The sequence below is a fragment of the Dioscorea cayenensis genome, chromosome 15 (assembly GCF_009730915.1).
Source record: "Dioscorea cayenensis subsp. rotundata cultivar TDr96_F1 chromosome 15, TDr96_F1_v2_PseudoChromosome.rev07_lg8_w22 25.fasta, whole genome shotgun sequence".
Lineage (NCBI taxonomy): Eukaryota > Viridiplantae > Streptophyta > Magnoliopsida > Dioscoreales > Dioscoreaceae > Dioscorea > Dioscorea cayenensis.
The window spans coordinates 21,002,169-21,014,253 of NC_052485.1; the positions used below are offsets into that span (position 1 = coordinate 21,002,169).

The 12,085-nt window shown below is 39.4% G+C and overlaps 1 protein-coding gene across 1 annotated transcript; it reads left to right on the forward strand.

Annotated features, from left to right (window-relative positions):
• Nucleotides 1-1,176: 1,176 nt before the first annotated feature.
• Nucleotides 1,177-2,539, forward strand: LOC120277782. Its single transcript, XM_039284623.1, has 4 exons — nucleotides 1,177-1,375; nucleotides 1,452-1,547; nucleotides 1,641-2,070; nucleotides 2,422-2,539. The coding sequence occupies exons 1-4, from the start codon at nucleotides 1,177-1,179 to the stop codon at nucleotides 2,537-2,539; spliced, it is 843 nt and encodes a 280-aa protein (XP_039140557.1).
• Nucleotides 2,540-12,085: the final 9,546 nt, after the last annotated feature.

A 12,085-nucleotide genomic window follows, 5' to 3' on the forward strand; every position in this document is an offset into this window, starting at 1 on the left:
GCTTGCATCTTTTTTCATTTCATTTTCTTTTCTTCTTCCTTGGCCTTGGTTTTGGAGTGATTCTCCTCTTTTATCACCCATCTCTACTCACCATCTCTATTCTTCGGCGGCGAGCTAACTTCACAAAGCTCTATCCCAAAGAATGTGTGAAGGTATTTCTTTGATCCCCATCAAGATGCATATCTTGGTCTTAATGTAGGGTTCATGGTATCATGTTCATCGGTCCTTCATCTATAGTGGTTTTTCTTAATGCAGGGTCTTCATGGACATGTTTTACGGTGTTGCGAAGTAAAAAGGGGATGGTTATGTGTTAGATTTCACTGTCTTGACTGGATGGCTAACATTATTTGAGGAGATATGCACATATTGGGCTCTCGAACCTCCTACAGTGCGAGTAAAGTATATAATGTCAGACGAGCACAAGACAATATGCTCCATTAGCTCAGAGGATGACTTTCAGAACATGTGTAATGTTCATCGTATATTCAAAAAGACCGTGGTGAACATGATCATAGATACTGTGAACGAAACAACGGAGGTCATCCGTACTTCACCAATGTCACTGTAAATATCTTATTCTATTTGGTTTTGCACTCATTTTTGTATAATGTGGCAAGGATTTGCATTATGTTTCGCATATGTGGTCATTAATATGTGTTTGGGTATAGTATCGTTTGTTTGGTATTAGTTTTATTTTTTAGCCATTAGTTTTTGTTATTTCTGAAGCTTATTTGTCATAACTATTCAGTTTTAAAGTGTTGTTGTTTATTTATTTTACTAACTGTTTACCGAATGTATATAACAAGGGTACCAACATTGCAAAATACACTGGTAGTGACACATGGAGGAGGCATAACTATAAGCAATTCTTTACAAGATACAGAAGCTGAAATTTTCATAGTTGGCTAACGCTTCAAAAATGCACAAGAATTCAAGGATTCATTGTGCGACTTAGCCATCAACCGCAATTTCAACTTCAGGTTCATAAAAAATGATAAAGATAGAGTTACTGTCACATGTGCTGCTGAGTTATGTCAATGGCGTGTCCACGCCTCAAGAGATAGCAACCTCCCAACATTTAGAATCAAAACAACCCAAAATAGTCATACATGTGGTGGGGGTATCGGCACAACATCTCATCCGAGGGCTTCTAAAAAATGGGTTAGCAAGCAAGTAATGAGGAAATTGCAAGATCGTCTTCTATACCGGGTTGTAGACATACAACATGATATATTGTGTGACCATGGTGTCCGGCTACCATACAAACAAGCATGGATAGGTAAAGAGGTGGCAAAAGGAATTCTCCATGGAAACGACGTTGCAAGTTATGATCTGTTGATATGGTATGCAAGTAAGGTTTCCGAAACCAACCCAGGTAGCATCGTTATCATTGAGAAGGATGGAGAACGCTTTAAGCGTGGTTTTTTTTTGCTTTCATGCATGTCTTCAAGGTTTTAAGCGTGGTTGTAGACCCATGCTATTCCTCGATGGCACCCATTTGCTAGGTAAATATGGTGGCATCCTACTAGGCGCAACTGCAAAGGATGGTAATGAAGGTCTATTTCATCTAGCTTTTGCTATTGTTGATAATGAAACTGACGATAACTAGACGTGGTTCATTTCCACTCTGGGTGATGCAGTATATGGTGAAGATGACTACCACAAAATCATTACATTCATTTCAGACCGTTCTAAGGGACTTGTTAATGCTATTGCCAAAGTCTTCCCCTCTGCCCCACATGGCTACTGTTTGCGACGTCTCCAAGCAAACTTTTTGAAGGCTAATGGTCACCTAGGGAAAGGATTAAAAGATGAGTGTTGGAGGTTGGTTGTTAAGATTGCATATGCATGCACATCTTCAGAGTATGATGCAACTGTGGGTGCGTTGTTAACGGCATCAACACAGGCCCATAATTGGTTATTTCAAAAGTCGGACATGATGCATTGGCGCAATTACTTGTTTAGAGGACAACGTTGGGGCGAGATGTATTCGAATGTGGCAGAGTTTTTCAATTCATGGATTAAGGAGGCACGACATCTACCTGTCTGTAACATGGTTGACGCGATAAGGTATGCGTATAAATAATTTAATTAGATTACTGTGCGTAGTTGTCATTCTATTTCAGCTGAATGTATTTACTTTCAAACATTCTAATGTAGTATCTATATTAAATGTTTGAGTTTTGGCTTTACCATGTGGTTTTAAACCGTAATAAGTACTTTACGCTTTTGTTATTTCGTTTTTGTTTTTGGTGTATAGTTTTTATGGTTGTTGTTCCTTTTTTGTATTTCTTGCATACAATATGTATTTAGTGTTCCTTATTTATGCGTGGTGTTTAATATTGTGGCTTTGCCATGGTTTTTTATTATATTCGCAGTAGTAGTGTTTTTTTCTCTCATGTGTACTTCCCACCAATGTAGGTTCAAGATGATGAACCTAATGTACAAGCGGCGCGAGAATAGCATGAAATGGGAAACCCATCTTTGCCCGGAGATTCACAAGAAGATTGAAAAGACTATTGAAGAAAGAGATGCTTAGTCATAGGCCGATCTGATGGTGATATTTTTGAAGTCGTTGACAAGCAGGGCAACCATGTCGATTTACGTAATAGAACTTGTTCTTGTCATCGGTGGGAGGTGTACGGTCTTCCTTGTAACCATGCCTGCTGCGCAATCTTACAAACTGATGTAAACATTCATCGTTACGTGGAAGGCTACTACACAGTCGCAGTGTACAAAGAAGCATATGAGAGTCCAATATTCCCTGTACCAGATCACGACAAACCGATGGATGCGGGTCGACATCTCCGTATTCGTCCACCTATCTCAAAGAAGAGACCCGGACGACCAAGAAAAAGGAGGATTGAATCACAAGCATTTGGTGTTCGTGATTTACATTTTAGTCAATGCCACGAAGTTGGGCATAACAGGGCCACATGTAATGAAGTAATCGCAAACTAACTGTATCCTTTATACCCGTCTCTTTTGTTTTTTGACCACTGTCATCGTATGTTGAATGATTGATACTTATATATATTGCATATAAAATTCTCGAAGTTTGTTTGACAGTACATGAATTTGATCAGGTTCCTCAAATAATAAGCGGATACTTGAAAAACCAAAAAACAAAATTAAAAACTGAATGTGATCTATGAATAGTGAATTCAAAGTACAAAAACTGAACGGGTAACGCAAGGGCCATTGAAGGTTTCCTAAGAATAGTAAATTCAAAGTATCAAACCTGAAGATTAAAATTGTGTACTGAAGGCGATCTATGAATAGTAAATGTAAAGTATCAAAATCAGCTACCACAACTAAAAACTGGATACATTTAGCTGTATTAAAAGATAAAGTAAGTCCACTAAATACTGAAATAGTATATCCGCTGTCAATTAGCACAAAACAGTAAATAAAAAAGTCAAATCTGAAGAAGTTCCATACAATGTTCAAGGTAAATCAAAATGTCCTATATTAACCATTGTCTGAAGCTGGGGCTAAATCAATAGGTGCAGGTGCCTCTTCACTCGGCTGGCTATGTGGATCTATTTGCATATGTGGAGCAGTAACTGTATCTTTGAGCAGGGGTTCTGCTGGGTCATTGCTAGCATCTTTAGTTGTTGGCGCAGTTCCAATCATAATCTTTGAAATATCTGCACTACCATCTTTGTGTATTGGCTCATTTGCAAGCACAACTTCTGAGTCAATTTCAGGCACCTCTTCGGCTATTACCTCCATCTTTTGAGGGTTTCGCATAATACCATCCTCCACGATACGTGCAGCATACTCTAGGCGCACGTACGGGACATCTGATTGGGGGAGATGCAGCTCTTCATCATTCAACACTTGCTCCATAAACCGCATTAAATAAACTGAGCAATCCACACTATCCATCCTTTGTTTTGGACATCCTTACACATGAGTTAGTGTGTATGCCACAGTTTCACTAATACCAAGCTGCTTCTGCAAATGCTCTTCAAACATTGCATGCTGGAAGAAGGAAAGATATTACACACACATTTAAAAATGAAATTAAAAACCAAATTGATCAAATCTTGTTATTACCATGGCTACTGCATCTCGATCATGAACATGTCCACCGATTGAGTCATAGTGCAAGTACTCCTTCTTAACTTTGTAATGAACAAGTAAGTTATAATGTTTGTTCCACACGATTGGCATGAGGATTAATTCTATGGCGGGGAAATCTTCTACCGCAGGGCTCATCATTCTTTCCATTCCAGCGGGCGAATGTTCTTGCCTAGATAAAGCAAGGGCCATTGGGCGGGTGATTGTAGCGGTCATCTTATACACATTAGGAGATTTCTTCAAAGTATCAAGTAACATGAGAACAAAGACGTCAACTACATCGTCTGGCACCATCTGTTTGCCATTAATCAATGCATACATATGAGAACGGGATGTGTGACCCTTCTCACTGGTCCAGACCATTGTGCTAATGTAATATACAACAATCAATTAATTAGGTAGCTGACAATGTGATGCATGTTCATGATAGTGCACATATATGATTGAAAACTAATGTCGTATTCCAAATAATGAGCATTTATTCAGAATACTATGCGCTTAATGCTTAAAGTAAATATTATGTATCAATAAACAACAGTAAATACAAATATTGATTACTCTAGCAGAAAAGTGGATTACAACTCTGAATTGCATATTTAAAATTCTAATATAGAACATTTGAACGATGTGCTTACTCGTCAATTTGTCGATTAAGGAAAACACTTAGTGACAATTGGCGTATCTTTTGCAGCCGGCCAAATCCGGTAGGCCTTTTATTGGTTGGATTGAAATCGGTTCATGGGGCAGGTTGTTCTATCAATTTCTCTGCTTCACCTTCTGTATCTCCTTCCTTGGGTATGCATATAGAGTCCCCGGATTTTAGCTGTGCTAGCGATTCTATCGCATTGTCGATGTCCTCTATTGTTTGCTTGTCCACTTCACTTAATTGGGATGGAGTTGGTGCAGCTCGTTTCCTACCTCTGGGTGCTGGTGCACCTTTTACTTGGGCAACTTTTGTTGGTTGTGCAGTTTTTGAGGCACGAGTGACACGTTTCTCTGGCTGAGCAATCCCTGAGCCTGAGGCTTCTTGCGATGTTGGAGGTTTGGTTGCTCTTGGCTTCGATGCCACTCTCTTGGATCTCCTCGATGGTGGAGTTGGGCCAATGTCATCTGTTAATGGAGGTGGTACAACATCTTCTTTCTCGTTGCTTGTGTTCTTCCTTTCTTCAAGAATAGCAAGCTTCGCACGAAGAGCTATCACTTCAGCCATCAATGTTTCGTATTTGTTATCTTCCATCTGTTTCCTCGCTGGACTCGAACCTGATGATTTTTTGGACTCTCTTGGTGGGCTTACTGACTTCTCACTTTCATGATCTGTTGTCCGGGATGCCTCTCCAACTTGTTTCTCTTACCTTTTTGTTTCAATGCCTCGATGAATTTTGGTGCTTTCGTTGCACCGGATAGAACCAAACTTGTCCTTGCAAAGCTGAGCTCAATCCTTCCCGAACCAATGAGGCCAACTTCAGATTGTCTCTCTGGCATAAGCGGGGAAAACTAGCAAATACAACAATAAACATTAATATGGACGTATACACATTATTCTCAAAAAGGAACATCTAATAAAAAAAACTGAATACATGTGTAAGATACTAAACTGGAATCGATATAAAAACAAGAACCGTGAATATGTAACAGTTAAATGTGATACATATTGGTAAATATGGATACTAACGACCTATGAGTAAAAGCAATAAAAATGACACAAAAGGAGAATAGTAAAAGGAAATACTCAATGGATTCTAATTTGCATACCTCTTTTCCATCTAATAACTCGATCAAGGCACTCACACCTACTTGTTTCTTGATACTGGCTTCACCATAACAGAGAATGTGTGGTGTTCTTCTAAAATGGATCTTCTTCCCAGTCCCAGTTACTTCATAAAACCAAATTGTCAGTGCAACTGTACATCCTCTCAAATACCCTATGCACGGTTGCTTCCCGGAACATCTGTCCTTCACACGAGCAGCTGCATTGGGCAAATCATCCATAATCCACTTGTAGGTTGCTTGGGCCCATGCATATTGATCCAGCTGATGTGTCTTCCACATAGTAGGCTAACCATGCTCGGAGATGTACACGAAGTGGTGGGGAAAAAGGAAGGATCCCATGATGTATACTAGCAAAAGTTTTTACAAAACTTTCTTCTTTCTTCTTGTCTTTTTCTTGCCAACCAGACTCATTAAAGTCCTCAACAAACACTCCCTTGTTCGGTCTACTCCTTTCGTTAAGAAATCTTCCTCGAGTGTACAACGTTCCTTCTTCCTTGAGAAATCTATTGCGATACCGTCACATTTTAGTCCAAGTATCATTGAAACATCTTCAGGACGGAATTGCAAGTGACTGTCTCCCGAATTGAAGGTTTTGGTCCGTGTATCGAAAACCTGCATCAATGCATCCAATACAGTACGCTCTTGTGCTATTGGCTCAATATCCATCAGATGACTAAATGGCGTCCCTCGGAGTAACTCCGGTGTCTTCGTGTCATCTTCTCTTTCAACTGGCGATACTTGTCTATGAGTGGTGCTAAGTAACAACGCTCCATTCACCAAATTTCCCAATCGGCTAGCCATAAGCGTTTACGATTGCACAAACAATACATACACATTCGGGTGATTATTTTTGAATGACACTAAACATGTTTGTACAAAACTCGGATACATAAAAACAACCATATCCATTCCATATATTAAGTATTATATTTGAATGAACAACAAAGAACAAAAAAATAAACACTAAATGCTAAAAAAATCATCGTCATACATAAAAACAATTCCAATAACTCATCATTATGAGATACTGGACCACAAATATACAATCGGTTTTTGATATCGTTGATTTATAACTAACAATCTACATGCGTAACATACTCGACAAAAATTCTACAAACACGTAATCTTGACAAAATTGCAGTACACACATCATAATAAGATTGGAATTCGGGTGATTTATAACAAACAATCGCAAGGATTTTTGGACGAGAATCAACTCTCTTACACAACTATATACAATTTTGTTCATTTCATCGCAAATTAGGGCACAAAGTAATCACACTAACCAATCATTAGATGGAAATTACAAGATCACATGTTCTCGAAGAAATATAGATCATTCACCAAATGATTCCATGCTTCATTCATCATAGAATGCACAATAAAATTAACTAACCTAACATTACCCAAGAACACAAACGATTTTGGCCATGGAAATCATAGGGCTTTCATACCTGCTTGTAACGATGGCACGGGAGCAGCGAGATGGTCCAGTCAAGTGGCTTTCTTCTTTTCTCCGATCTCCGGCGGCAATCGGTGCAACTCCGGCGAGGATGCCCTTGTAACTCAAATGGAAGATGAAAAGCTTTTGGTTGTCTCGGGAGAAGAAGAAGAAGAAAAGGTGGGGAATGATGTGACAGTTATTATATTTTATGAGAAGTTAGTTTCTCATTTTTCAAAGCTTTCAAATCAGTTAAAACTGAATGGGCAATCAGGTAATTTCCCTTGAAAGATAACGGTGTTATCCATCCGTTGGGCTTTATAGAAATTAAATGAAAAAGGAAGGACTTTTAAGGGATTTGGCAAAATCAAGGGATTTTTTGGCCATGTAGTAGTGTTTCTTGGACCTTTTGAGCAATTCCTCTAAATATAATAAAATATTCTTTTGGTAAAAATTTATGAAAGGAAATGGCTAATAATATACTTACATAAATTTTTTCATTCAACATCGGAAATTTTACAATTTTAGAGATTATTATTATTATATATATACACATATACAATATAATAGAAATTACAGTAGGAAATTGAATTTTGTAAAAATTAGTAGTTAAAATGACTAGCAATTCCTCACAGATGAAGATTGGATTCTTGGCGAGTAACAAATTATCTTCCATCAGAGATGAACGGAGACGTTCGTCTCACGTTTGATCCAGAAGGCTGGCCGGTGTACGTGCAAGTTTCATACCTCCATCCTCTGGCGGATGTGGAGGAGGAGGGGGAGTTTCTTTGGCCCCTTGATATCGAGGTGGAAGATGAGGGGATGCTGTCGGCGCTCTTTGACCCGAGGCTTGGAGACACAGTGGAGATATCGCCCATGGGGGAGCTTGGCTGCCGCCTTAGTTGCATGGGTGAACATGGGGCAGTGGAGCTTGGCTCCCATCCTAGTGGCTTTGGTGTACATGGGGAGGTTGAGCTTTGTTCCCACCCCAGTGGATATGATGTACACCGGGCGGAGGTGTTAGATAACATAAGGTCACCTGTGATGCGGATGAAGAAGGAGAAAAAGAGGTGGAGCTTAGCTCCCTTGCTAGTGAATGGTCCAGAGGAGAAAGCGACTCGTGCGGTGTTGGTGGAGCTGAGCTCCTACGCCGGTGAGAAGATGGCAAGGGTGAAGCTTAGCTCCCTCGCCGATGGCTCTAGGTTTGATCGACGAGAGATAGGACGAAAGGATTGCGTGACTCGGGTGGTGATAGTTGAGTTGCGCTCCCACATCGGCTAGAGGACGGATGTGGTGGAGCCTGGCTCCCTCGCCAGAGTTTTTAGGTTTGGGCAACAGGCGATTAGTTAAGAGGAGATAGAGTTACATGTGATATTGGTTGAGCTGAGCTCCCACGCAGGTAAGCGGACATCAGGGGTGGAGCTTCGCTTCCTCACCGACGTTTGCTGGTTTGGACGACACGAGAATGGCTGGATGGTTAGAGATAGGGGGTGTAATCGATCGAGTTCGAGCCGAGCAATATGGTGCTCGAGCTTGAGCTCGATTGAAAATTCGGTACTCGAAACTCGGCTCGAACTCGATCGAGTTTCTTTTTTAAAACTCGAGCTCGACTTGAGACATAAGTCGAGCTACTCGAGCTCGCTCGATTGAGCTCGGTTCAAAGTTTTTTTTTTTCATATATCATACTCAAAACATGATATTCATATATCATAAACCCATGGGCCATAACAATAATAAATACAAAAAATTATTATAATATTACATCAACACACCTAAATTTAATATTTTGTGAGGATAACAAAGATAACATCATTGAACACTTAGAAGTTAGAACAATATAGCAATAAAATTATATGGTTTTACAATTCATAGTGACAGAACAGCTCTGTTGCTCATCACCAAGTTTCTTGACTTGTCAACCTCTTTGGGATAACCAGCTTCTGGTTCCAGAATTTTAGAAACCTGATAAACAGAACATATGAAATAGAAATGAATTCACAATCATAACAACTTAAGAACTGCCAGAATAGGAGGAATTCTTATAATTTCACATATTGCTTTTTTACCCCACATACTGATAACATCAAAATTATTTACTTATATGCCATTCTAACATCAGTGAAACTCCAATAGAACACTTGCTTTTCCAACTTATGCTAAAGGTTTTTATTAAAAAATCATTATAGTCAAATACAAATAGTGACATACAAGAATGAGCAAATACAATAACATAAAACACATCTAATTTGTATTTACATTAAAAATAAGGGAGAGAAATACGAAACAAATGTGATCTAGAATCCACTAAATCATGTTGACTGAAATGGTGTAGAGGAGACATTTGGTGTATTTGATGACATGTTGTCTTAAAAAAAAAAAACAAATCAGCCTTAACTTTTATTAGTTAATTAAATATTTGAATCAAGCATTAAACAACATATGGACTACAAGTAAAAGAAAGTACCTTTCTTAGAAGGAAAAACCGGATTGTTATTTTTGGATTTGGAAGTCTCCTATTCTTCAGCAGTTAGAGAAATATAATTTTTTAAATTATAATCAATCACTGTAAGTCTGTAGACATCAAATTTATTTATACATCCCTGAACATTACTATTTATACATCTATAAAAAATCTCTGTCATGGACCCATGGTTATGCCATATTAAGCATATCTAATTGAGACTAAAATGGTACAAAAATGACCTACACCACAATAAACATCAATCAAAGCAATATAATTTGCTAAAATGGAATTTCACAACCATAACTTGTAATGAAATTATTCTCAAAAATATACAGCATTCATGGTTAAAAGCTTACCATGCAGCGCCTCTCCTTTCTCAGGGTGGTCAAATTCAAAGGGAGGCCTTACAATTGAATGCACCTTCACTCTCCCCCCACATTTGTTTTGACAAATATTCAAAAAATATAAGAAAATTTATAAAGGGGAAAAAAAAGCAAACAAGAGACTAACATAGAGCACATGAAGTCATGAGAACGGGAAGCAAGAAAATTAGAAAAACATAGCTAACAAAATACCTAGTAATTCATCAACTTCTCTGTATGCTCCCCCTCTTCCTCACTAGATTCCTTGAAAAACCTGAAACAGAACTTTGACAATCAAATGACTAAAAGAAAATCAAGCAAATAAAGAAAGGTTTTAGCTTCATCGATGAATCACTTGGCAAAAATCAAGTTACTTGTTAAGAAATTATAAAAAAATAATAAAAAAAAAAGAATGAGATGAGAAGAGAATCTGGGATTTATGGTGGCCTTGGTGGGAAGTTGGGCTGTGGACCTGTGGTGAAGGATGGTGGTGCGGTGGCCAAGTGGAGAGAGATCGAGAGAGAGAGAGAGGTCTACCTTGGTGGGAAGTTGGGCTAGTGATTCGTGAAGGATGGTGAATCGGTGATGACCTCTGGGAATGGGATTCTTGCGAAGATGCAGGCGGAGTCGGGGTCCGAGGACTCAGGGAGGACTACAGAGGCGTGGTGGCGGTCCAGGAGGATGAGAAAGAGAGATTAGGGTTACTTTTTTTATTTTTATTTTTTTAAATTATAGTTAGGATTTTTTATTTAAAATTTAAATTACAGTTATTTAATCTTAATGAAAAAAGGTATTTAAAAATTTTAAATATTAGTGGAGGATGAAATTGTAATTTTAGTATAAAATAATATATATATATATATATATATATAACTACTCGATTAGGCTCACGAGAACTCGAGTCAAGTATTAAGATACTCGAACTCGACTCGCTCGACTATTCGAGCTCGACTCGACTATGATCGAGTCGAGCTCGAGTAGCTTGCGAGTATTGGTGTATTATTTACACCCCCAGTTAGAGAGACTCTTGTGCTGTTTGTTGAGCTGCGCTCTAACACCTGCAAGAGGATGGCAGAGGTGGAGCATCCACCGAGGGCATCACATGTGACCACTGGTTGGACGGAATCACGGGGAAGAACCGGTGGACGGGAGTCTTCTCAGACCGTTGAACAACAGTGGCTATGGGCGGGAGGCTCGAGAGGCCGGCATGTCAAGCACGAGGTGGCTCACGCGTCGACCGAGGAAAGTCACAGGGATGGGGCTGCTGGCGCGCAAGGAGAGGAGATTTGTGATGTGACATCCGAGGTCTTGGGCAGGCTTTTGAGTGGGCAGGACCTTGATTGGATTTTAGAGGTGGATCTGATTTCTGAAAGGTTTGGATTGATTTTCGGCCCAAGGAGAGGATTTGGAGTTTGTTTGGCCCAAGATGTTATTTTCATTCTCTGCAATGTGGGCCAACTTTTGAGCAACGAAGTGGGCTGTCTTTTGACTCAAGTGAGCTGTGAAACGGGCCTACAGTTGGGCTATCAATTGGGCCGAGTTATCTTTGTGGGCCCCTCAGTTAATGATGTGGGCTTGGATCTTTTTTCTGGGAGGAGTGAGCTATCTTTTGAGAGTTCGCGTGTGAATCTAGCAGTCTCTTCTTTGGCGTATTGTCATTGCTTGGAGCTCTTTGGATCTCGCTCGGAGGAGGCTAGCGGTGCTTCCGCTGGCGAGGAGACTCAAGATCAGATCATCGGGTAGTTAGTGTTTTAGCTTTGTTGGGCTTGGGGAGGCCCTTGTTCCTCGGTCTATGTTGTTTGTCGTGTCGGTTTGGTGTCCATATCTAGTGGATGCTAGTTGTTGTTGTCTACTTTTATTTTAATCGTATTGCCTTATCCACTTTTTTTCCAAAACTGGATTCTTGAGATATTTGCTTTACATGATGTGCTTGTTAAAATAACCTTGGTAAAAAAAATTCCA

Bases quoted from the DNA above. Each gene is read 5' to 3' on its own strand.
- LOC120277782 (XM_039284623.1), top strand. From the start codon at position 1,177: ATGAGGAAATTGCAAGATCGTCTTCTATACCGGGTTGTAGACATACAA. The intron at 1,376-1,451 runs GTAGCATCGTTA...CATGTCTTCAAG, and splicing joins GGTTTCCGAAACCAACCCAG to GTTTTAAGCGTGGTTGTAGA. The intron at 1,548-1,640 runs GTAATGAAGGTC...TGGGTGATGCAG, and splicing joins AGGCGCAACTGCAAAGGATG to TATATGGTGAAGATGACTAC.